Raw genomic sequence first — 27,885 nt, forward strand, 5'->3', positions numbered from 1 at the left:
TAAAATGTCAAAGATATATTTCATAAAACCTTACATACCAAATTCTAAGATATATTGAAATTAAACATTTTAGAAACTAAAATTATATCTGGAAATAAAAGTGTTCAGAGTTAGTGATAAGTGTTCCATTTGTTCTTATCACAGTTCCGAACTCTTTCATGGCGCTCAGTTAGATCCCTAATTCTTTCCTGTACAACTCGACGAGAAAAATGTATTCAAAAGAATTCTTGTTGAGAGTTTCATGTTGGTAGCTGTAGCGTCCTTCACCTTGACGCATTTGGAGGAAACTTTTGTCGGATGTTATGATCTGTCTTACCTTTGTTCCTGTGTGATGGGCCACAGGGCGAACAGTGTCTTGTGTCCTTCAGGTGTAGGTCTTCATGATGCATCTCGACCTGCTAACTCACGAGGTCTATTGGACAGTCGTCCCACATCCTATCCTGGTGCATCCGTCCTTTAGGTCTAAAGTCTTGGTGTTCACAAGGAACTCCTTGTCTTCTTGATCTGCTGACACTACTGTTGATACATTAGCTTTGGACACCATTGATGCATGGATCACCTGCCTCTACGTGTGTTTATCAACAGCTGCCACAAAGATTAGCCACACTCGGTCAACCTCCGTCAGTGTCACAAGCGACGCTCAAGAGGCATCGTAAGCTTATAGAGAATATACTCCTCTACTTCTTCTTTGTGGTTCTTGTAGAGACCTAGCCAGTCTCCTTCGTTCATGCTAGGAGGCGGTGGCCTGAGCATGGATGCTGATGGGTTAAGGGAATATCTTGATACATCTTGTATCTTCTTCTGCAAGACAAAGGTCTTGGTCCGACCGAGAAATGCTAGTTCGTCCTCGCTGGAGATGCTGCGTCCCAGGGGATGAGAAACACTGATGAAAATTGGTACGCTTGGCAGGTCTCCATCATGGCTATGGGCGACTGGTGTCTGAAAATCAGTGTACTATAAGCGGAGGGAAGTTAAGTTAGTTAAAAGATAATAAACATGTATTTTGGACCCATAGATATTTGAAGAAGAAAAAAAAATCGCTTACCTGACCGTGCTTTCCTCCTGTCAACATTTTATGAGCGACCAGAGCTGCAGGCAAGATCTTCGGTTCCTCCAAGATGGCAAAGTTTCTTTCCAAAAGATTTTCAAAGCTGAAGTGGGTATCATCTTCAATTTTGGTTATGTAAAGTGTGTTGAGATTGTGAAGTATGCCCCGCAGGATGAGACTCTTACCACTCTTGGTGGGACCTTGTAACACCAACGTGTTCATCTGCCCGCTCTGCCTCTCTGTGATGACCTTCATCCACGCCAGGAACTCTGGCAAGCAAATCTTATTTTCTCGGAACATATATTCCAGCCAGTCCATATTGTTCAAGTTTGGGGCTCGAGACGATACTCGCTCTAAATTCTCCTCCAGACTAGAGTTCTTTATGATTTCATAAAGCTTCCGACTTCTATATCTGATGAGCGTAGACACTTCCTCTGTGTAATTTCTTCCCAGGCTGGTCATTAAGAAAGTTAATTTCTCCTTTGGAAGTCTTCTCTCAAATTCTGATAGTGAAGATGGATTGTACCTCTCCAGGAGCTGGTCCAGGAGGTCGTACGTAATGCATTTATTATTCAGTTCATTTGTCTCCACAACTTGTCTTCTCAGGTACATATCTGGACATGGTTCGCTGTCTTCAATGGCACACTTCTGATTCATCACGCGTTTGATGATATTTGTCAGAGTGGCGTGCCGAGAGCCGTAGTACACAATCCTCTCGCTGCCAAAACGAAGGAGAAATTGAACGAAAGTATAAACATTTCTGACGGGGCGAGTGGTGGCTATAGCCCGTAAAGTAGCTATGGGACCTAAACTGAGGAACCTGCAGATAGCTTTTGTCGTCTTCGACTGTTCGGTCATGCGGCTGGTGAAGGTAACGTGCCAGTGGTCTTTGTGATCTGTGATGGCAAAGTTCAACTGACTGACTACTGTTCTCGGCTTTGGTTTGTCTGTGATTGTAAATGTTCTCAATTCTTCCGTCGTGCATATATTAGACAATTGTTCAATCAACACCTTAGGTTTCGTGCCAGTCGGTCGTGGGGCATCTTCAGAAGGATATTTGGAAGGACTTCCATTTTTCTTATTTTGACAACTTTCATCTCTTTCTTTCTCTGCTTGGTCCTCTTGTGAAGGATTGCTAGTAGTTCCACAGGCGATGTATATCTCATTAAAAGGAGAGATGGCAGTCTCGTTGTACTTTTCTTCTTGAGTGGAAGTTGTTTTTTCATGTTTATCATGAACAGGTTCAGTATTTGGAAGACGTGTATTAACGACATATTCGACAGTTCTATTGTCCTTACTACTGCTCAGGTGGGCATGGTTCCGTCGGCACCCAACCTCAGTCATGTTCCTCTCTCGTCTTTCCTGATCCTTCTCGGCCGAGTGTTGCTCACGGCTTGTCATGGAGATATCTGGGTCAAGTTTCGATGACTCTTTTCTTACCATGAGCGTAGTCTCGAGCTGACGTCCTGTGGGAGGCTGTACACTACACCCATCGTCTTCTCCTGTCTTCTGTGATGTGTGTATGTGAGTAATTCTGGGAGTCTGGGTTACATGTCCAGAGAGCAGCGTCTCCCTTGAAGCCTTGCTGCTGTCCTGGTAACAGGGGTGGGCTGGGTCGTCCATGATTCTCCAACAGAAAATTAAGGACCCAAGAGGAGATCTATCCGTGAACTGCTGGTGGCACGTTCCTTGTGCTTACACACACACACACACACACACACACACATACACACAAGCCCCTGCGTTACAAGTGTCTCCAGCACCTGGACAGCAGGTGTTTGCTACTCTAGCCTGGAGAGGAAAGAAAAAAGCTGTTATTTGTAAGAGACGAAAGAAAACATTGCTAAAAGTTTCATGATGTGTTCTCACGACACAGATAAAACAAGCAATAAGAAAAGACAAACTGTATAATGAAGCTTCTGGGAAAATGAAGTGACGGAAAAGCATTAAAGAATGTTATGATTTTTGACGTACTTACTGTGGACGTAGCGAAGATTGCCTCAGGGGTATGGACAGCTATCCTTTGTTGACACCAGGTTGACGTTACCTCCCTCAGGACCTGCAGCATCAGGCTGTGGTTACTGTGCCTCTCCTGACAGTTCCTTCCTCTCCCTGAAGACTTTAGTTATTGTGAACCCGATGATCCTGTACCGCGCTCAGCCCCCGCCAGCAGCCTGCGGGAGACAATGGTTTCTACTTCAGTATTTACGTACAATATCATGTGTGCCTTGCTTCTCACCTCTGAACTCCAAGTTAATGCAACATCGCGGAGACTCCTTTTGATCCACAACTACTATTATTAAAACGCATTTTGTGTTGCAACATCTGAATCTTATGCATTTTAAAAGATTAGAGCAAAATCATATGAAAACAAGATGTACGGCAAAACTAATATCAAGTATACAAAGGAATATAAAGGAATTCAAACAGCAACAGAATAATGGGTCATCTCGAGGCTGTTTGTGATAGTGGAAGATGCTAGAAACTCACAGATTAGTGTGATAAAAGTCAGATGTTATACATATCATTCAAAGAGAATAACCTGCGAATTGTTAATGTGACTCCATGAAGAGCAAATGATGTATATCTTGGACTTAGAGCCACATATCTGTCAAGTGTTTTGTTAAACTTAACTAAAGTTCTACTTTCACCGACTCTAATTAGCAAATCGTTCCACACGTTAACAATACTGTTGAAGAAAAGCTGCTTCGCCTCATTCGAGGTAAAACGTTTCCCCTCGAGTTTGTATCCATTTGTTCAAGTGAAATCAGAAAAGTCATAAGTAACTTGATAGGTCAAGATTATCAAAGCCTTAGATGATTCTGAATACTTTTATCAAATCATCTCTTTATCCTTTTTTATTTCTAAACTAAATAGATTCAAGTCGTTTAATCTCATCTTATATGATTTTCTTAGCTCGTGGACCATCTTGGTTGGGTCGCCGCTGCACTCACTCAGTTTTGTTTACGTCTTTTATTAGAGTAGCCTGACCAGAGCTGAACAGAATATTTCACATGGGGACGAACCAGTGAATCAAAGAGAGCAAGAATGATTTCCTTGGACTTAAATTCGAAGGCCCTGCTTATGAAATCATGACTTTTGTTCGCACTTTTCACTGCTTCTGTGCACTACTTATTTCAATGCCTTTTCAATTTTTGCTAATGGTAAGGAAAACGTTGCACTTATCGATATTAGAATTCATTTGTCATCCATGAGCTCAGTTCATCAACTTTGCCCATCATCAGTTTGAAGCTGCTGGCATTCAAGTTCTTTATAGATTTATTTCCCAGCATTCTATTATCAGTGAATTTTGAGATCTCACAATATAGCTCATTATCAATATCATTATGTATGAGAAAGAGAACTGGACCCAAGACTGATCCTTGTGACACACCACTTATTACGTCTAACCGTTCTGAGGTTGACCATTGGTCACAACTCTATTTTTTCATGTGGCCACTTGACCAATTTTCCATCTACCGACGTACAACCTCATCTGTGCCATGTAACCTATCTTTTTGCAAGTAATCTTAGATGACATCAACGTAGACGACATCAACTGCTTTACTTTCATCATACATGTTGATCATATCTGGAAAGAAATCAACCAGACTTAGCAGACATGAACGATTTCGTCGACAGCCATGCTGAGAGTCATTTATCAAGTGGTGGTCCTCTAAATGGTGCACAATTTTATCTCGAATGATGGTTTCTATACGTTTCCCAACTACGGATGCTATGGTAATTGAATGATAAATGCAGGTTGGTACATTGGCAAACTTCCATTCATCTGGAACTTTTTTCTGTGGTATATTTCATTGTCCTGATAAAACTTTTCAGTGCTTGCAGCTTTATATATCTCTATTGTATTTCTGCAACTTTTACATCAATATGTTGAAGATATTTACTTCCATTATCATTGAAAATGGATGCGGGACGTGGCCCGTGTCTTCGAACGCAAATACATATGGAAAACATTTGATAATTTTGCCACATCATTGTCCTGAACGAAGGCAACGTTTTTCGTAATTCATGAACTAAGAGATGAGGTAAGGACTCATGCTTTTAACGTAACTGTAAAACTCCTGTGGGTTCCTATGCTATTTACGGCAATGTACTCTTCATATTGACGTTTTCTTTGTTGCATAACTTTCTTACTTTGTCTCTGCAAATGTACGTAGCTTACCCTATCATGTTGATAATTGATTATGAGTTCCTTACGAGTTACCTTTCTAGCGACAGGCACGTTTCTATTTGACCGTTTCAGAACTTGGCTTAGTTTTGGAAATAAGCAAATAGTTACTATACTCTAGCGTCCAGACACGGTACCATCATGTCATTATAGTAAAGCGTCCAGACACTATATAATCAGGATTCTATACTCCAGCGTTCAGGCACTGTACAATCATCTTACTATACTGTAGCGATAAGACACTGTACCATCATGTTACTACACTATAGCGTCCAGACACTGTACCATCATGTTACTATACTGTAGCGTCCAGACACTGTACCATCATGTTACTATACTGTAGCGCCCAGACACTGTACCATCGTGTTACTATACTCTAGCGTCCAGACACTGTACCATCATGTTACTATACTGTAGCGTCCAGACACTGTACCATCATGTTACTATACTGTAGCGATAAGACACTGTACCATCATGTTACTACACTATAGCGTCCAGACACTGTACCATCATGTTACTACACTATAGCGTCCAGACACTGTACCATCATGTTACTATACTCTAGCGTCCAGACACTGTACCATCATGTTACTATACTCTAGCGTCCAGACACTGTACCATCATGTTACTATACTCTAGCGTCCAGACACTGTACCATCATGTTACTACACTATAGCGTCCAGACACTGTACCATCATGTTACTACACTATGTCCAGACACTGTACCATCATGTTACTATACTCTAGCGTCCACACAATGTACCATCATGTTACTACACTATAACGTCCAGACACTGTAACATCATGTTACTATACTGTATCGTCCAGACACAGTACAATCATGTTGCTAAAGCTTAACGCCCATACACTGTACCATCATGTTACTATACTCTAGCGTCCACACACTGTACCATCATGTTACTATACTCTAGCGTCCACACACTGTACCATCATGTTACTATACTCTAGCGTCCACACACTGTACCATCATGTTACTATACTCTAGCGTCCACACACTGTACCATCATGTTACTATACTGTAGCGTCCACACACTGTACCATCATGTTACTACACTGTAGCGTCCAGACACTGTACCATCATGTTACTATACTCTAGCGTCCAGACACTGTACCATCATCTTACTATATTGTAGCGTTCAGACACTGTACCATCATGTTACTATACTGTAGCGTCCAGACACTGTACCATCATGTTACTATACTCTAGCGTCCAGACACTGTACCATCATGTTACTACACTGTAGCGTTCAGATACTGTACCATCATGTTACTATACTCTAGCGTCCAGACACTGTACCATCATGTTACTACACTGTAGCGTTCAGACACTGTACCATCATGTTACTATACTCTAGCGTCCAGACACTGTACCATCATGTTACTACACTGTAGCGTTCAGATACTGTACCATCATGTTACTATACTCTAGCGTCCAGACACTGTACCATCATGTTACTATACTGTAGCGTCCAGACACTGTACCATCATCTTACTATATTGTAGCGTTCAGACATGAACCGACATGTTATGATAGTGACGCTCCCAAAATATTGTACAATAATGTATGATGATACAGTGTCTGGACGCTACAGTATTGTAACATGATGGTACAGTGTCTGAACGCTACAGTATAGTTACATGATGATACAGTGTCTGGCCGTTACAGTATTGTAACATGATGGTACAGTGTCTGAACGCTACAGTATAGTTACATGATGATACAGTGTCTGGACGTTACAGTATAGTAACATGATGGTACAGTGTCTGGACGCTACAGTTTAGTAACATGATGGTACAGTGTCTGGACGCTACAGTATAGTAACATGATTGTACAGTGTCTGGATGCTACAGTATATTAACATGATGGTACAGTGTCTGGATGCTGCAGTATAGTAACTTTATAGTACAGTGTCTGGACGCTACAGTATAGTAACATGATGGTACAGTGTCTGGACGTTATAGTACAATAACATGATAGTACAGTGTCTGGACGCTGGAGTATAGTAACATGATGGTACAGTGTCTGGTCGTTAAGCTTTAGTAACATGATTGTACTGTGTCTGGACGATACAGTATAGTAACATGATGGTACAGTGTCTGGACGTTATAGTACAATAACATGATAGTACAGTGTCTGGACGCTGCAGTATAGTAACATGATACAGTGTCTGGTCGCTACAGTATAGTAACATTATGGTACAGTGTCTGGATGCTTCAGTATAGGAGCACAATGATACAGTGTCTGGATGTTACAGTACAGTAATTTGATGATACAGTCTCTGGATGTTTCAGTACATTCGCAAGAAATTATAGCGTAAAGTCTTCACTGTATAGTGATATGACGGTACAATGTCAGGATTCTACATTATAGTAATATGATTATACAGTGTCTGGACGCTTCACTGTAGTAACATGATGGTACAGTGTGTGGACGCTACAGCATAGTAATATGAGGGTGCAGGGTCTAGACACTACAATATAGAAAAAATGATGGTACAGTGTCTGGATGCTTCACTATATTAACATGATGGTACAATGTCGGGGTGATACGGTAGAGAAACATGACTGTACAGTGTCTGGGCTCTACGGCGTAGTGATATGATGGTACAGTCTCTGGATGCTTCAATATAAAAACACGACTGCGCAGTGTCTGGACGCACACTGTAGTAACATGATAGTACAGTGTGTGGATGCTACACTATGGTAATGTTACAGTGGCTGGACACTACACTATAGTAATATGATGTTACTATGTCTAGACGCTACAGTATAGTAACATGATGGTACAGTGTCTGGACGCTTCATTATAGTAACATGATGGTACCATGTCTGTACGCTGCTATATAGAAGCGTGATTGTACAGTGCTTGGATGCTACAGTATATTAACATAGTTGTACAGTGTCTGGATTCTACGCTTCAGTATCATGATGGTGGAGTGTCTGGGCGATGAAGTGTAGAAGCATAATGGTACAGTGTCTGAACGCTACAGTATAGTATCATGATGGTACAGTGTGTGGACGCTACAGTATAGTAACATGATATAGTGTCTGGCCGCTACAATATAGAAGCAATGGTACAGCATCTTGACGCTACAATATAGAAACATGATAGTACAGTGTATGGACGCTACAGTATAGTAACATGATGGTACAGTGTCATGACACTACAATAAAGTAATATGATGGTACAGTGTCTGAACACTACATTATAGTACCTTAATGGTACAGTGTCTGGACGTTACAATGTAGTTAAATGATGGTACAGTGTCCAGATGTTACAATATAGTTACATGACTGGACAATATTTGGACAACACTACAGTAACATTATTGTACAGTGTCTGATCGCAGCAATATAGAAACGTGATTGTACAGTGTCTGAATGGTACAGTATAGTGACAATGGCACAGTGTCTGGACGAACACTACAGTGTAGTAACATGATGGTACAGTGTCTGGATTCTACAGTATAGTAACACGATAGTACAGTGTTTGGATTCTACAATATAGAAACGTGATTGTACAGTATCTGGACGCTACAGTATAGTGACATGATGGTACGGTGTCTGGACGCTACAGTATAGTAACATGATAGTAAAGTGTCTGAACACTAAAGTGTAGTAGCTTGATGGTACTGTGTCTAGATTCCAGAGTATAGAAAAAGATGGTACAGTGTCTGGACGCTACAGTATAGTGACATGATGGTACAGTGTCGGTACACTACAGTGTAGTAACATGATGGTACTGTGTCTGGACGCTACAGTATAGTAACATGATAGTACATTGCCTGAACGCTGCAGTGTAGTAACATGATGGTATAGTGTCTGGATTCCACAATGTAGAAACATGATTGTACAGTGTTTGGACGCTACACTATAGTGACAATGGTATAGTGTCTGGACGCTACAATATAATAACATGATGGTACAGTGTCTGAACACAACAGTGTAGTATCATGATGGTACAGTGTCAGGATTCTTCAGTATAGAACCATGATGGTAAAGAGTCTGAACACTACAGTATAGTGACATGATGGTACAGTATCTGATCGCTACAGTGTAGGAACATGATAGTACAGTGTCTGGATTCTAAGATATAGAAACATGATGGTACAGTATCTGGACGCTACAGTATAGTGACAATGGTATAGTTTCTAATCACTACAGTGTAGTAACATGATGGTAGAGTGTCTGGATTGCACAGTATAGAAACATGATGGTTCAGTTTCTGGATTCTATAGTATAGATGGTACGGTGTCTGGATTATACAATATAGAAATATAATGGTACAGTGTCTGAACACTACATTATAATGACATGATGGTACAGTGTCTGGATTCTACAGAACAGAAACATGATGGTACAGTGTCTGGATTCTACAATATAGAAACATGATGGTACAGTGTCTGAACACAACAGTGCAGTATCATGATGGTACAGTGTCTGGATTGTACAGCATAGAAACATGATGATACAGTGTTTGGATTCTACAGTATAGAAACATGATGGTACAGTGTCTAGACGTTAGAGTATAATGATGTTAAAGTGTCTGAACATTACAGCGTAGTAAAATGATGGTACAGTGTTAGGATTCTACAATATAGAAACATGATGGTACAGTGTCTGGATTCTATAGAGAAACATGATGGTACAGCGTATGAACACTACAGTGTAGTAACATGATGGTACAGTGTCTGGATTCTACAGTATAGAAACATGAAAGTACAATGTCTGGACGTTGCAGTATAGTGACATGATGGTACAGTGTCTGAACACTGCAGTGTAGTAACATGATGGTTTGGTGTCTGCATTCTACGGCATAAAAAGATGATTGTACAGTGTCTGTATTCTACAGTATAGAAACATGATGGTACAGTGTCTGGACGGTACAGTATAATGATATGTTAGTACAGTGTCTGAACACTACACTGTAGCAACATGTGGTACAATGTCTGGATTTTACAGTATAGTAACATGACCATACAGAGTTTGGATTTTACAGTGAAAAATAATGGTACGGTATCTGGAGGGTAGAGTATAGTGACATGGTGGTACAGTGTGAACATACAGTGTAGTAACATGACTGTGCAGCGTCTGGACTTTACAATGTAGTAACATGGTGGTACAGTATTTTGAAGTTGCAGTATGGAAACATGATAGTCCAGTGTCAGGACAGTACATTACAGTACATTATAGAAACATGTAGTAACATGGTACAGTGCCTGGATTCTACAATATAGAAACATGACTGTACAGTGTCTGGACGCTATAGTATAGTATTCTGATGGTACAGTATCTCGACGCTATGGTATAATGACATGATGGTACAGTGTCTGAACACTACAGTGAAGTAACATGATGGTAAAGTGTCTGGATTCTACAGTATAGAAACATGATGGTACAATGTCTGAACACTATAGTGTAGTAACATGGTACAGTGTATGGATTCTACAGTATAACAACATGATGGAACAGTGTCTGGATTCTACAATATAGAAACGTGATTGTACAGTATCTGGACGCTACAGTATAGTGACATGATGGTACAGTGTCTGGATTCTACAATATAGAAATATGAAGGTACAGCGTCTGGATTCTACAATATAGAAACATGATTGTACAGCGTCTGGATTCTACAATACAGAAACATGATTGTACAGTGTCTGAACACTAGAGTGTAGTAACAGAAAGGTAGAGCGTCTGGATTCTACAGTATAGAAACATGACTGTACAGTGTCTGGACGCTACAGTATAGTGATATGATGGTACAGTGTCTGGACGCAACAGTATAGTGACATGATGGTACAGTATCTGAACCCAACAGTGTAGTAACATGATGGTAGTCTGGAATTTATATTATAGAATCAAGATGGTAGAGTGTCTGGAATCTACAGTATAGAAACGTGGTGGTGCAGTGTCTGGACGGTACAGTATAGTGATATGCTGCAGTGTCTGAACACTACAGTGTAGTAAAATGATGGTACAGTGTCAGTTACAGTATAGAAACATGATGGCACAGGGTCTGAACACAACAGTGTAGTAACATGATTGTACAGTGTCTGAAAATTACAGTATAGTAACATGATGGTACAGTGTCTGAACACTACAGTGTAGTAACATGATGGAACAGTGTCTGAACACTACAGTGTAGTAACATGATGGTGCGGTGTCTGGAAATTATATAGTAACATGATGGTACACTGTCTGAACACTGCAGTTTAGTAATATGATGGAACAATGGCTGAACACTACAGTGTAGTAATATGATGGTACAGTGCCTGGAAATCACAGTATAGTAATATGAAGGTACAGTGTCTGAGCACTACAGTGTAGTAACATGATGGTATAGTGTCTGGACCAGTATAGTATAGTGACGATGGTTCAGTGTCTGAACACTCTAGTGTAGTACAGTGATGGTACAGTGTCTGGAAACTACAGTAGGGAAACATGATGGTACAGCGTCTGGACGGTACAGAATAGTGACATGATGGTACAGTGTCTGAACACTACAGTGTAGTACCATGATGGTACGGTGTCTGATTTCTACAATATAGAAACATGATGGTACAGTGTCTGGACGGTACAGTATAATGATATAATTGTACAGTGTGTAAACACTACAGTGTAGGAACATGATGGTACAGTGTCAGGATTCTACAGTATAGGAACATGACGTTACAGTGTCAGGATTCTACAGGATAGTTACATGGTAAAGTGTCTGAACATTACAGTGTAGTAACATGATGGTACAGTGTCTGAACACTACAGTGTAGTAACATGATGGTACAGTGTCTAGATTCTACAAAATAGAAATATTACTGTAGAGTGTCTTGTCGCTACAGTATAGTGATATGATGGTACAGTGTCTGGACGCTGTAGTTTAGTGACATGACTGTACAGTGTCTGAATACTACAGCGTAGTGACATGATAGTACAGTGTATGATCACTACAGTGTAGGAGCATGATAATGCAGTGTCTGGATTCTACAGTATAGAAACTGGATGGTACAGTGTCTGGATTCTACAATATAGAAACATGATGGTACAGTGTCTGGACGGTACAGTATAGTGATATGATGGTACATTGTCTGAACACTACGGTGTAGTAACATGATGATAAGAGTGTCTGGATTGTACAGTATAGAAACATGATGGTACAGTGTCTGGATTGTACAGTATAGAAACATGATGGTACAGTGTCTGGATTCTACAATATAGAAATATTATGGTACAGTATCTGAACACTACAGTGTAGTAACATGATGGTACAGTGTCTGCATTCTACAATATAGAAATATGATGGTACAGTGTCTGGATTTTACAGTATAGAAACCTGATGGTACAGTGTCTGGACGGTACAGTATAATGATATGTTAGTACAGTGTCTGAACACTACAGTGTAGCAACATGTGGTACAATGTCTGGATTTTACAGTATAGTAACATGACCATACAGAGTTTGGATTTTACAGTGAAAAATAATGGTACGGTATCTGGAGGGTAGAGTATAGTGACATGGTGGTACAGTGTGAACATACAGTGTAGTAACATGACTGTGCAGCGTCTGGACTTTACAGTGTAGTAACATGGTGGTACAGTATTTTGAAGTTGCAGTATGGAAACATGATAGTCCAGTGTCAGGACAGTACATTACAGTAACATGATTAAGCAGTGTCTACACGCTATAGTATGGTAACATGATGGTACAGTGTCTGGAAGTTATAGTACAGAAACATGATAGTCCAGTGTTAGAACAGTACTGTATAAGAACATAATAATAGAGTGTCTGGGAGCTGTAGTATAGTTACAATTGTACAATGTCTGAACACTACAGTGTAGTAACTTGATGATACAGTGTCTGGATTCTACAGTATAGAAACATGATGGTACAGTGTCTGGACGCTACAGCATAGTGACATGATGGTACAGTGTCTGCTCACTGCAGTGTAGGAGCATGATAGTACAGTGTCTGGATTCTACAGTATAGAAATATGATGGGACAGTGTTTGGATTCTACAGTATAGAACCATGATGGTACAGTGTCTGAATTCTATAATATAGAAAAATGAAGGTACTGTGTCTGAACACTACAATGTGAATACATGATGGTACAGTGTCTGGACTCTACAATATAGAAATATGAAGGTACAACGTCTGGACGCTGCAGTATAGTGACATGATGGTACAGTGTCTGATAACTGCAGTGTAATAACATGATGGTTTAGCGTCTGGATTCTACGGAATGGAAACACGATTCCACAGTGTCTGAATTCTACAGTATAGAAACATGATTTTACAGTGTCAGGACGCTACAATATAATAACATGATGGTACAGTGTCTGGATTGTACAATACAGAAACATGACTGTACAGTGTCTGGACGCTACAGTATAATATTTTGATGGTACAGTGTCTGGACGCTATAGTATAGTGACATGATGGTACAGTGTCTGAACACTACAGTGCAGTAACATGATGGTAAAGTGTCTGGATTCTACAGTATAGAAACATGATGGTACAGTGTCTAGACGCTACAGTATAGTAACATGATGTCGCAGTGTCTGAACAATCCAGTGTAGCAACATGATGGTACTGTGTCTGAACTCTACAATGTAATAACATGATGGTACAGTGTCTGAAAATTACAGTATAGTAACATGATGGTACAGTGTCTGAACACTACAGTGTAGTAACATGATGTATAGTGTCTGGACCAGTATAGTATAATGACGATGGTACAGTGTCTGAACACTCCAGTGTAGTACAATGATGGTACAGTGTCTGGATTCTACGGTATAGAAACATAATGGTACAGCGTCTGGACGGTATGGAATAGTGACAAGATGGTACAGTGTCTGAACACTACGTAGTAGTAACATGATGGTACGGTGTCTGGTTTCTACAGTATAGAAACATGATTGTACACTGTCTGGACGGTACAGTATAGCGACATAATGGTACAGTGTGTGAACACTGCAGCGTACGAACATGATGGTACACTGTCAGGATTCTACATTATAGAAACATGATGGTAAAGTGTCTGAACACTACAGTGTAGTAACATGATGGTACTGTGTCAGGATTCTACAGTATAGTAACATGATGGTACACTGTCTGAACACTACAGTGAGTAACATGATGATACAATGTCTGAACACTATGTAGTAACATGATGGTACAGTGTCTAGATTCTACAAAATAAAAAACATGACTGTACAGTGTCTGGACGCTATAGTATAGTGCCATGATGGTAAAGTGTCTGGACACTTTAGTAAAGTGACATGACTGTACAGTGTCTGAACACCTCAGTGTAGTAACATGATGGTACAGTATCTGGATTCTACAGTATAGAAACATGATGGTACTGTGTCTTGATGCTACAATATAGTGACATGATGGTAAAGTGTCTGATCACTACAGTGTAGGAATATGATAATACAGTGTCTGGATTCTACAATATAGAAATACGGTACAGTGTCTGGATTCTACAGTATAGAAACCTGATGGTACGGTGTCTGGATTCTACAATATAGAAACATGATGGCACAGTGTCTAGACGCTACAGTATAATGACGTGATGGTACAATGTCTGTATACTACAGTGTAGTAACATGATTATAGTGAGTTTAAATTGCACAGTATAGAAACATGATGGTACAGTGTCTGGATTCTACAATATAGGAACATGATGGTACAGTATCTGAACACTACAGTGTAGTAAGATGATGGTACAGTGTCTGCATTCTAAAATATAGAAATATGATGGTACAGTGTCTGGATTCTACAGTATAGAAACATTATGGTACAGTGTCTGGACGGTACAGTATAGTGACATGATACAGTGTCTGAACACTGTAGTGTAGTAATATGATGGTACAGTGTCTGGATTTTACAGTATAGTAACATGACGGTACAGTGTTTGGATTCTACAGTGAAAATGATGGTACAGTGTCTGGACGGTATAGTGACATGATGGTACAGTGTGAACACTATAGCAACATGATGGTACAGTATCTTCAAGTTAGAGTATAGAAACATGATAGTTCAGTGTCAGGACAGTACATTATAGTAACATGATTGTACAGTGTCTGCACGGTATAGTACAGTAACATGATGGTACAGTGTCTGGTAGTTATAGTACAGATACATGATAGTCCAGTGTTAGAATAGCTCTGTATAGTAACATGATGGGAGAGTGTCTGGAAGCTGTAGTATAGACATAATTGTACAGTGTCTGAACACTACAGTGTAGTAAATTGACGGAACAGTGTCTGGATTCTACAGTATAGAAACATGATGGTACAGTGTTCGGACGCTACAGTATAGTGACATGGTACAGTGACTGCTCACTACAGTGTAGGAACATTATAGTACAGTGTCTGGATTCTACAGTATAAAAATATGATGGTACAGTGTTTGGATTCTACAGGATAGAACCATGATGTTACAGTGTCTCGATTCTACATTATAGAAAAATGATGGTACAGTGTCTGGACGCTAAAGTATAGTAACATGAGGGTACATTATCTGAACACAACAGTGTAGTCTCATGATGGTAGAGTGTCTGGATTGTACAATATAGAAACATGATGGTACAGTGTCTGGATTGCACAGTATAGAAACATGATGGTACATTGTCTGATTTCTATAATATAGAAACATGATTGTACAGTGCCTGAACACTACAGTGTAGTAACATGATGGTACAGTGTCTGGATTCTACCGTATAGAAACATGATGGTACAGTGTCTGGACGCTACAATATAGTGACATGATGGTACAGTGTCTGCTCACTACGGTGTAGGGACATGATCGCACAGCGTCTGAATTGTACAGTCTAGACATATGATTGTACAGTGTTTGGATTCTACAGTAAAGAACCATGAAGGTACAGTGTCTGGATTCTACAATATAGAATCATGATGGTACAGTGTCTGGACGCCAAAGTAGAGTAACATGATGGTACATTATCTGAACACTACAGTGTAGTCATTGGATGATAGAGTGTCAGTATTGTACAGGATAGAAATATGATGGTACAGTGTTTGGATTCTACAGTATAGAACCATGATGGTACAGTGTCTGGATTCTACAATATAGAATCATGATGGTACAATATCTGAACACTATAGTGTAGTAACATGATGGAACAGTGTCTGGATTCTACAGTATAGAAACATGATGGTACAGTGTTTGGATTCTACAGTGAAAATGATGGTACAGTGTCTGGACGGTAGAGTATTGTGACATGATGGTACAGTGTATGAACGCTACAGTGTAGTAACATGATTGTACAGCATCTGGATTCTACACCACCGTAACATGATGGTACAGTGTCTAGATTCTACAGCATAGTAGCATGACGGTGCAGCGTCTGAAGTCTACACTATAGCAACATGATAGTACAGTATCTTGAAGTTATAGTATAGAAACAAGATACTCCAGTGTTAGGTCAATACAGTAGAGCAACATGATGGTACAGTGTCTGGACGCTACAGTACAGTAACATGATGGTACAGTGTGTGAACACTACAGTATAGTAACATGATGATACAGTGTCTGGAAGTGACAGTATAGAAACTTGAAGGTACAGTGTCTGAACACTACAGTGTAGTAACATGATGGTACGGTGTCTGGATTCTACAGTATAGAAACATGATGGTACAGTGTCTGGACGGTACAGTATAGTGACGTGATGGTACAGTGTCTAAACACTACAGTGTAGTAACATGATGGTAGAGTGTGTGGATTCTGCAGTATGGAAACATGATGGTACAATTTCTGGACGGTACAGTATAGTGACATGATGGTTCAGTGTCTGAACACTACAATGTAGTAACATGATGGTACAGTGGCAGACGTCTACAGTATAGAAACATGATGGTACAATTTTTGAACGGTACTATATAGTGATATGATGGTAAAGTGTCTGAACACTACAGTGTAGTAACAGGCTGGTACAGTGCCTGGAATCTACAATATAGAAACATGATTATACAGTGTCTGGACGCCACAGTACAGTGACATTATGGTGAAGTGTCTAGACGCTACAGTATAGTGACACGATGGTATAGTGTCTGAACACTACAGTGCAGTGACATGATGGTACAGTGTATGGATTCTACAGTATAGAAACATGATGGTACAGCGTCTGGACGCAACAGTATAGTGACATGATGGCACAGTGTCTGACCACTACAGTGTAGTAACATGATGGTACTGTGTCTGGATTCTACAATATAGAAACATGATAGTACAGTGTCTGGACGATGATACTATAGTGACATGATTGTACAGTGTTTGGACGTTTCAGTATTGTGACACGATGGCTGAGTGTCTGAACGCTACAGAGTAGTAACATGATGCTACAGTGTCTGGACGCTACAGTATATTAGATGTTACAGTGTGTTGATGCTGTATTATAGTGACATGATCGTACAATGTCTGAACACTGCAGTATAGAAACATGATGGTACAAACTCTAGATTCTACAGAATAAAAACATGGTACAGTGTCTTTACGCTTCAATATGGTGACATGATGGTACAGAGTCTGCTCACTACAGTGTAGGGACATGATAATACAGTGTTGGGATTCTACAGTATAGAAATATGATGGTACAGTGTCTGGATTCGACAGCAGAGAAACATGATGGTACAGTGTCTGGACGGTACAGTATAGTAGTATGGTACAGTGTCTGACCACTACAGTGTAGTAACATGATGGTGCAGTGTCTGGAAGTTAAAGTATAGAAACATGAGAGTACAGCGTCTGGATTCTATATCATAGAAAAATGATGGTACAGTGTCTGGATTCTATATCATAGAAACATGATGGCACTGTGTCTGGACGGTACAGAATGGTGACATGATGGTACAGTGTCTGAACACTACAGTGTAGTAACATGATGGTAAGGTGTCTGGTTTCTACATGACGGTACAGTGTCTGGACGGTAGAGTATAGTGACAATGGTAGAGTGTGAACACTACAGTATAGTAACATGATGGTACAATGTAAGGATTCTACAGCATAGAATCATGATGGTAAAGTGTCTGAACACTACAGTGTAGTAACATGATGGTACAGTGTCTGGATTCTACAAAATAGAAACATGATTGCACAGGGTCTGGACACTACAGTATACTGACATGATGGTATAGTGTCTGGAAGCTGTAGTATACTGTCATGACTGTACAGTGTTTGAATACTACAGTGTAGTAACATGATGGTACAGTGTCTAGATTCTACAGTATAGAAACATGATGGTACTGTGTCTGGACGCCATAATATAGTGACATGATGGTACAGTGTCTGATCACTACAGTGTAGGAACATGATAGTACAGTGTCTGGACTCTACAGTATAGAAATATGGTACAGTGTCTGGATTCTATAATATAGAAACGTAATGGTACAGTGTCTAGACGCTACAGTATAATGATATGATGGTACATTGTCTGAACATTACAGTGTAGTAACATGATGCTGCAGTGTCTGGACGCTACAGTATAGTAACATGATGGTCCACTCTGTGGACGCTGTACGAAAGTGACATGATTGTACAGCGTCTGAATACTATAGTAACAATGTTAAAGTGTCTGGATTCTACAGTATAGAAACATGATGGTAGAGTGTCTGGACGCTACAATATGGTGACATGATGGTACAGAGTCTGGACGCTACAATATTGTGACATGATGGTACACTTTCTGCTTATTATAGTTTAGGAACATTACAATAAAGTGTCGGAATTCTACAGAATAGAAATATGATGGTACAGTGTCTGGATTCTACAGTATAGAAGGATGATGGTACAGTGTCTGGATTCTATAATATATAAACATGATGCTGCAGTGTCTGGACGGTACAATATAGTGACATGATGGTTCATTATCTGAGCACTACATTGTAGAAACATGATGATAGTACGTCTGGATTGTACAGTATGGAAATATGATGGTACAGTGTTTGGATTGTACAGTGTCTGGATTCTACAATATAGAAACATAATGGTACAGTGTGTGAACACTACAGTGTAGTAACATGATGGTGCAGTGTCTAGATTCTACAGTATAGAAAAATGATGGTACAGTGTCTGGACGGTAGATAATAGTGAAATGATGGTACAGTGTTTGAACACTATAGTGTAGTAGCATGAAGGTACAGTGTCTGGATTCTATAGTATAGTAACATGATGGTACAGTGTCTGAACACTACAGTGTAGTAACATGATGGAACAGTGTCTGAACACTACGGTGTAGTAACATGATGGTGCAGTGTCTGGAAATTATATAGTAACATGATGGTACACTGTCTGAACACTGCAGTTTAGTAATATGTTGGAACAATGGCTGAACACTACAGTGTGGTAATATGATGGTACAGTACCTGGAAATCACAGTATAGTAATATGAAGGTACAGTGTCTGAACACTACAGTGTAGTAACATGATGGTACAGTGTCTGGACCAGTATAGTATAGTGACTTGATGGTTCAGTGTCTGAACACTCTAGTGTAGTACAGTGATGGCACAGTGTCTGGAAACTACAGTAGAGAAACATGATGGTACAGCGTCTGGACGGTACAGAATAGTGACATGATGGTACAGTGTCTGAACACTACAGTGTAGTAACATGATGGTACGGTGTCTGGTTTCTACAATATAGAAACATGATGGTAGTGTCTGGATTCTACAGCATAGTAACATGACGGTGCAACGTCTAGACTCTACACTATAGCAACAAGATGGTACAATATCTTGAAGTTACAGTATAGAAACATGATAGTCCAGCGTTAGGACAGTACGGTATAGTAACATGATGGTACAGTGTCTGCATCATGGTACAGCGTCTGGATTCTATAATATAGTAACATAATGGTACAGTGTCTGGACAGTACAGTACAGTGACATGATGATACCGTGTCTGAACACTGCAGCGGAGCATCATGATGGTAAAGTGTCTGGATTCTACAGTATAGTAACGTGACGGTGCAACGTCTGGACTCTACATTATAGCAACAAGACAGTACAGTGTCTAGAAGTTACAGTATAGAAACATGACAGTCCAGTGTTAGGACAGTACAGTATAGTAACATGATGGTACAGTGTCTGCACGCTATAGTATAGTAACATGATGGCACAGCGTCTGGATTCTACAATATAGAAACATGACTGTACAGTGTCTGTACGGTACAATATAGACATTATGTTTCATAGTGTCTAGACGCTATTGTATAGTGACATGATGGTACAATGTCTGAGCACTACAGTGTAGCAACATCATCGTACATTTTCTGGATTCTACAGTATAGAAGGTTGATGGTATCGTGTCTGGACGCTACAGCATAGTGACATGATTGAAGTGTTTGAACACTAGCAGTGTAGTAACATGATGGTACATTGTCTGGATTTTACATTATAGAAACATGATTGTAGAGTGTCTGGACGCTACAGTATAGTGACATGATGGTACAGTGTCTGAACATTACAGTGTAGTAACATGATGGAAGAGTTTCTGGACGCTACAGTAGGGTAACATGATGGTACAATGTCTGAACACTACAGTGTAGTAATATGATGGTACAGTGTCTGGATTCTACGGCATAGAAACATGATGGTACAGTGTCTGGACGGTAAAGTATAGTGACATGATGGTACAGTGTCTGAACACTATAGTGTAGTAATATGATGTTACAGTGTCTGGACGCTACAGTACTGTAACATTGTTGTACAGTGTCTGAACACAACAGTTTAATTACATGATGGCATAGTGTCTGGTTTCTAAAATACAGAAACATGACTGCTCAGTGTCTGGACGCTGCAGTATAGTGACATGATGGCACAGTGTCTGGACACTACAGTATATCATGAGAGTACAGTATATGGATTATACAGTAGAGAAACATGATGGTACAGTGTCTGGATTCAACAGTATAGAAAATAATTGTGCAATATCTGGAAGTTACCTCATAGAGACATGACGGTACAGTGACTGAACACTAAGGTGTAGGTAATATGATGGTACAGTGTCTGGATTCTACAGTATAGAAAGATGATGGTACTGTGTCTAAACACTACAGTATAGTAACATGAAGGTACAGTGTCTGGAAGTTAAGAGTATAGTAACATGCTAGTACTATGTCTGAACACTACAGTGTAGTAACATGATGATAATGTGTGGAAGTTATAACACAGAAACATGATGGTACAGTGTATGGATTCTACAGTATAGTGATATGATGGTACAGTGTCTGGACGCTACAGTTTAGTAAAATGATGGCACAGTGTCTGAACACCACAGTGTAGTATCATTATGGTATAGTGTCTAGATTCTACAGTATAGAAACATGATGGTACAGTGTCTGGATCCTACAGTAGAGAAAAATGATGGTACAGTGTCTCTACGGTAGATAATTGTGACATGGTGTTACAGTGTGTGAACACTATAGTGTAGTAACATGATGGTACAGTGTCTAGATTCTACAGTATAGTAACATGATGGTACAGTGTCTGGATTCTACAGCATAGTAACATGACGGTGCAGCGTCTGGACTCTACACTATAGCAACATGATCGTACAATAACTTGAAGTTACAGTATAGAAACATAATAGTCCTGTGTTATGACAGTAGAGTATAGTAACATGATGGTACAGTGTCTGCACACTATAGTAACATGATGGTACAGCGTCTGGATTCTACAATATAGTAACATGAAGGTACAGTGTTTGGACAGTACAGTGCAGTGACATGATGGTACAGTGTCTGAACACTAAAGCGTAGTAGCATGATGGTACAGTGTCTGGATTCTACAGCATAGTAACATGACGGTGCAACGTCTGTGCTCTACACAATAGCAACAAGATGGTAGAGTGTCTGGAAGTTACAGTATAGAAACATGGTAGTACATGGACAGTACAGTATAGTAACATGATGGTAAAGTGTTTGCACGCTGTAGTATAGTAACATGATGGTACAGCGTCTGGATTCTACAATATAAAAGTATGATTCTACAGTATCTGAACGGTACAGTATAGTGTCATTATGGTACTTTATCTGGACACTATTGTATAGTGACGTGATGGTACAGTGTCTGAGCATTACAGTGTAGTAACATGATCGTACAGTTTCTGGAATCTACACTATAGAAGGTTGATGGTATCGTATCTGGACGTTACAGTTTAGTGACATGAGTGTACAATGTCTGAACACTAGCAGTGTAGTAACATGATGGTACACTGTCTGGACGCTATAGTATAGTAATATGATGGTGTAGTGTTTCGACGGTAAAGCATAGTGACATGATGGTACAGTGTCTGGATTCTACATTATAGAAACATGATTGTACAGTGTCTGGTCGCTACAGCATAGTGACATGATGGTACAGCGTTTGGACGCTACAGTAGTGACATGATGGTACAGTGTCTGAACATTACAGTGTAGTAATATGATAGTGCAGTTTCTGAACGCTACAGTATAGTAACATGATGGTACAGTGTCTGAACACTACAGTGTAGTAATATGGTATAGTGTCTGGATTGAACGGTATAGAAACATGATGGCACAGTGTCGGGACGGTAAAGTATAGTGCCAAGATGGTACAGTGTCTGAATACTACAGTGTAGTAACATGATGTTACAGTGTCTGGACGCTACAGTATTGTAACATTGTTGTAGAGTGTCTGAACACTACAGTTAGTACATGATGGCATAGTGTCTGGTTTCTAGAATATAGAAACATGACTGTACGGTGTCTGGACGCTACAGTATAGTGACATGATGGTACAGTGCTGAACACTACAGTGTGGTAACATTATGGTACAGTGTCTGGATTCTACAATATAGAAACATTGTTGTTCAGTGTTTAGACGCTACAGTATAGTGACAAGGTGGTACAGTGTCTGGACGCTACAGTATAGTAACATGATGGTACAGTGTCTGTAGGCTACAGTATAGTAACATGATGGTACAGTGTCTGGACACTACAGTGTAGTACCATGATGGTACAGTGTCTTGATTCTACAATGTAGAAATATGATGGTACAGTGTCTGGATGCTACAGTATAGTGACCTGATGGCACAGTGTCTGCTCACTACAGTGTAGGAACATGATGGTACAGTGTCTGGATTCTATAGTATAGAAGGATGATGGTACAGTGTCTGGACGCTACAGTATAATGACATGATGATACAGTGTCTGATCAGTACAGTGAAGGAACATGATAGTACAGTGTCTGAATTCTACAGTATAGAAACATGATGGAATAGTGTCTGGATTCTACAGTAAAGAAAAATTATATTACAGCGTCTGGATTCTACAGTACAGAAACAAGATAGTACAGTATCTGGACGCTACAGTATAGTGACATAGTACACTGAACACTACAGTGTATTAACAAGACGGTAGAGTGTGTGGATTCTACAGCATAGAAACATGATGGTGCAGTGTCTGGAATCTACGGTATAGAAGCATGTTGATACAGTGTTTGGACGGTATAGTTTAATGACATGATGGTACAGTGTCTGAACACTACAGTGTAGTAACATGATGGTACAGTGTCTGGATTATACAGTATAGAAGCATGATGGGTCAATGTCTGGATGGTATAGTCTAGTGACATGATCGTACAGTGTCTGAAAACTACAGTGTAGTTACATGATGGTACAGTGTCTGGATTTTACATTATAGAAACATGATGGTACATTGTCTGGACTCTACAGTATAGAAACATGATGGTACAGTGACTGGACGCTACAGTATAGCGACATGACGGTACACTGTATGAACACTACATTGCAGTAAAATGATGGTACAGTATCTGGATCCTACAGTATTGAAACATGATAGTCAGTGTATGGATTCTACAATATAGGAACATGAAGGTACAGTGTCTGAACACTACAGTGTAGCAACATGATGGTACAGTGTCTGGATTCTACAGTATAGAAACATGATGGTACAGTGTCTGGACGGTACAGTATAGTGACGTGATGGTACAGTATCTAAACACTACAGTGTAGTAACATAATGGACGGTACAGTATAGTGACATGATGGTACAGTGTCTGAACACTACAGAGTAGTAACATGATGGTACAGTGTCTGAACACTACAGTGTAGTTACATGATGTTACAGTGTCTGGATTCTACATTATAGAAACATGATGGTGCATTGTCTGGATTCTACGGTATAGAAACATGATGGTACAGTGACTGGACGCTACAGTATAGCGACACGATGGTACAGTATGTGAACATTACAGTATAGTAACATGATGGTAGAATGTCTGGATCTTATAGTATTGAAACATATTGGAACAGTGTCTGGATTCTACAATATAGAAACATGAAGGTACAGTGTCTAAACAGTACAGTGTAGTATCATGATGGTACAGTGTCTGGATTCTACAGTATCGAAACATGATGGTACAGTGTCTGGACGGTACAGTACAGTGACGTGATGGTACAGTGTACATTATAGTAACATGATGGCACAGTGTCTGAATTCTACAGCATAGAAACATGATGGTACAATTTCTGGACGGTACAGTATAGTGACATGATTGTTCAGTGTCTGAACACTACAGTGTAGTAACATGATGGTACAGTGTCAGACTTCTACAGTATAGAAACATGATGGTACAATTTTTGGACGGTACAGTATAGTAACATGATGGTACAGGTGTCTGGACACTACAGTGTAGTAACAGGCTGGTACAGTGCCTGGAATCTACAATATAGAAATATGATTATACAGTGTCTGGACGCCACAGTATAGTGACATTATGGTGAAGTGTCTAGACGCTACAGTATAGTAACATGATGGTACAGTGTCTGGACGCTACAGTATAGTAGCATGATGGTACAGTGTCTGGACGCTACGGTATAGTAACATGATGGTACAGTGTCTGTATTCTGCAGTATAGCAACATGATGGTACAGTGTCTGGACGCTACAGTATAGTAGAATTATGGTTCAGTGTCTGAACACTACAATGTAGTAACATGATGGTACAGTGTCAGACTTCTACAGTATAGAAACATGATGGTACAATTCTTGGACGGTACAGTGTAGTAACATGATGGTACAGTGTCTAGACGCTACAGTATAGTAACATGATGGTGCAGTGTCTGGACGCTACGGTATAGCAACATGATGGTACAGTGTCTGGACGCTACAGTATAGTAACATAATGGTACAGTGTCTGGATGCTACAGTATAGTAACATGATTTTACAGTGTCTGGACGCTACAGTATAGTAACATGATGGTACAGTGTCTGGACGCTACAGTTTAGTAACATGATGGTACACTGTCTGGACGCTACAGTATAGTAACATGATGGTACAGTGTCTGGACGCTACAGTTTAGTAACATGATGGTACACTGTCTGGACGCTACAGTTTAGTAACATGATGGTACAGTGTGTGGACGCTACAGTATAGTAACATGATGGTACAGTGTGTAGACGCTACAGTATAGTAACATGATGGTACAGTGTGTAGACGCTACAGTATAGTAACATGATGGTACAGTGTGTGGACGCTACAGTATAGTAACATGATGGTACAGTGTGTGGACGCTACAGTATAGTAACATGATGGTACAGTGTGTGGACGCTACAGTATAGTAACATGATGGTACAGTGTGTGGACGCTACAGTATAGTCACATGATGGTACAGTGTGTGGACGCTACAGTATAGTCACATGATGGTACAGTGTCTGGACGCTACAGTATAGTAACATGATGGTACAGTGTGTGGACGCTACAGTATAGTAACATGATGGTACAGTGTCTGGACGCTACAGTATAGTAACATGATGGTACAGTGTCTGGACGCTACAGTATAGTAACATGATGGTTCAGTGTCTGGACGCTACAGTTTAGTAACATGATGGTACGGTGTCTGGACGCTACAGTATAGTAACATGATGGTACAGTGTCTGGACGCTACAGTATAGTAACGTGATGGTACAGTGTCTGGACGCTACAGTATAGTAACATGATGGTACAGTGTCTGGACGCTACAGTATAGTAACATGGTGGTACAGTGTCTGGACGCTACAGTATAGTAACGTGATGGTACAGTGTCTGGACGCTACAGTATAGTAACATGATGGTACAGTGTCTGGACGCCACAGTATAGTAACATGATGGTACAGTATAGTAACATGATGGTACAGTGTCTGGACGCTACAGTATAGTAACATGATGGTACAGTGTCTGGACGCTACAGTATAGTAACATGATGGTACAGTGTGTGGACGCTACAGTATAGTAACATGATGGTACAGTGTCTGGACGCTACAGTATAGTAACATGATGGTACAGTGTCTGGACGCTACAGTATAGTCACATGATGGTACAGTGTCTGGACGCTACAGTATAGTCACATGATGGTAAAGTGTCTGGACGCTACAGTATAGTAACATGATGGTACAGTGTCTGGACGCTAGAGTATAGTAACATGATGTTACAGTGTCTGGACGCTACAGTATAGTAACATGATGTTACAGTGTCTGGACGCTACAGTATAGTAACATGATGTTACAGTGTGTGGACGCTACAGTATAGTAACATGATGGTACAGTGTCTGGACGCTACAGTATAGTAACATGATGGTACAGTGTGTGGACGCTACAGTATAGTAACATGATGGTACAGTGTCTGGACGCTACAGTATAGTAACATGATGGTACAGTGTCTGGACGCTAGAGTATAGTAACATGATGGTACAGTGTCTGGACGCTACAGTATAGTAACATGATGGTACAGTGTCTGGACGCTAGAGTATAGTAACATGATGGTACAGTGTCTGGACGCTGCAGTATAGTAAGATGATGGTACAGTGTCTGGACGCTAGAGTATAGTAACATGATGGTACAGTGTCTGGACGCTAGAGTATAGTAACATGATGGTACAGTGTCTGGACGCTAGAGTATAGTAACATGATGGTACAGTGTCTGGACGCTAGAGTATAGTAACATGATGGTACAGTGTCTGGACGCTACAGTATAGTAACATGATGGTACAGTGTCTGGACGCTACAGTATAGTAACATGATGGTACAGTGTGTGGACGCTACAGTATAGTAACATGATGGTACAGTGTCTGGACGCTACAGTATAGTAACATGATGGTACAGTGTCTGGGCGCTACAGTATAGTAACATTATGGCAATCTTAACCAATGAATAAACAGGAATGACGGACTAAGTGTCGTAGGTGGAGCATGGTTTGTGTACTGACGCTCCTGTTTGTGTCTTAACCTTCACCTAACTAGTCCTGATCAGCAACACTCACCATGCCTGGGTGGTAGAGTATACGACCTTATGATGTAAAGCCAAGGATGAGGAAATGTTCGGTCCAGCTGGGTTGCTACAGCTTAGTTGATGTGATTAACCTCAGTTAAACACACCTTTATCAATGTCCCAGTTACCTCACCTTTGTCTTTCCATTCTATCATATATTCCTCACCTTCTCACTGTCTCTTGATAACTTCATCCATTCCTCAGGAAACCTTTTGGTCACTGACAGTCTGGCACTTCACCAGAAGTTCTAAAAGCACTCTCTCACACAACAAGCCGCCGTGTTGTGTGTGTGTGTCTGCTGCACTGACTAAGACAAAGGC

The 27,885-nt window shown here is 40.2% G+C and overlaps 1 protein-coding gene across 3 annotated transcripts; it reads right to left on the minus strand.

The window, feature by feature from the left end:
• On the minus strand, positions 1-27,885 carry LOC139753736 (uncharacterized). 3 transcript variants are annotated; one of them, XM_071670525.1, is made up of 4 exons: positions 27,732-27,885; positions 3,027-3,222; positions 1,046-2,839; positions 1-939 (listed from the first exon to the last, which is right to left on the minus strand). In XM_071670525.1, exons 3-4 carry the CDS (start codon positions 2,669-2,671, stop codon positions 628-630), a joined length of 1,938 nt encoding a protein of 645 aa, XP_071526626.1. In that variant the 5' UTR covers positions 2,672-2,839; positions 3,027-3,222; positions 27,732-27,885; the 3' UTR covers positions 1-627. The 3 variants fall into 3 exon arrangements, with proteins under 3 accessions (XP_071526626.1, XP_071526629.1, XP_071526628.1); XM_071670528.1 differs by having other exon boundaries at positions 3,023-3,222; XM_071670527.1 differs by lacking the exon at positions 27,732-27,885 and adding an exon at positions 27,558-27,710.

This window comes from Panulirus ornatus, chromosome 15 (assembly GCF_036320965.1).
Source record: "Panulirus ornatus isolate Po-2019 chromosome 15, ASM3632096v1, whole genome shotgun sequence".
NCBI lineage: Eukaryota > Metazoa > Arthropoda > Malacostraca > Decapoda > Palinuridae > Panulirus > Panulirus ornatus.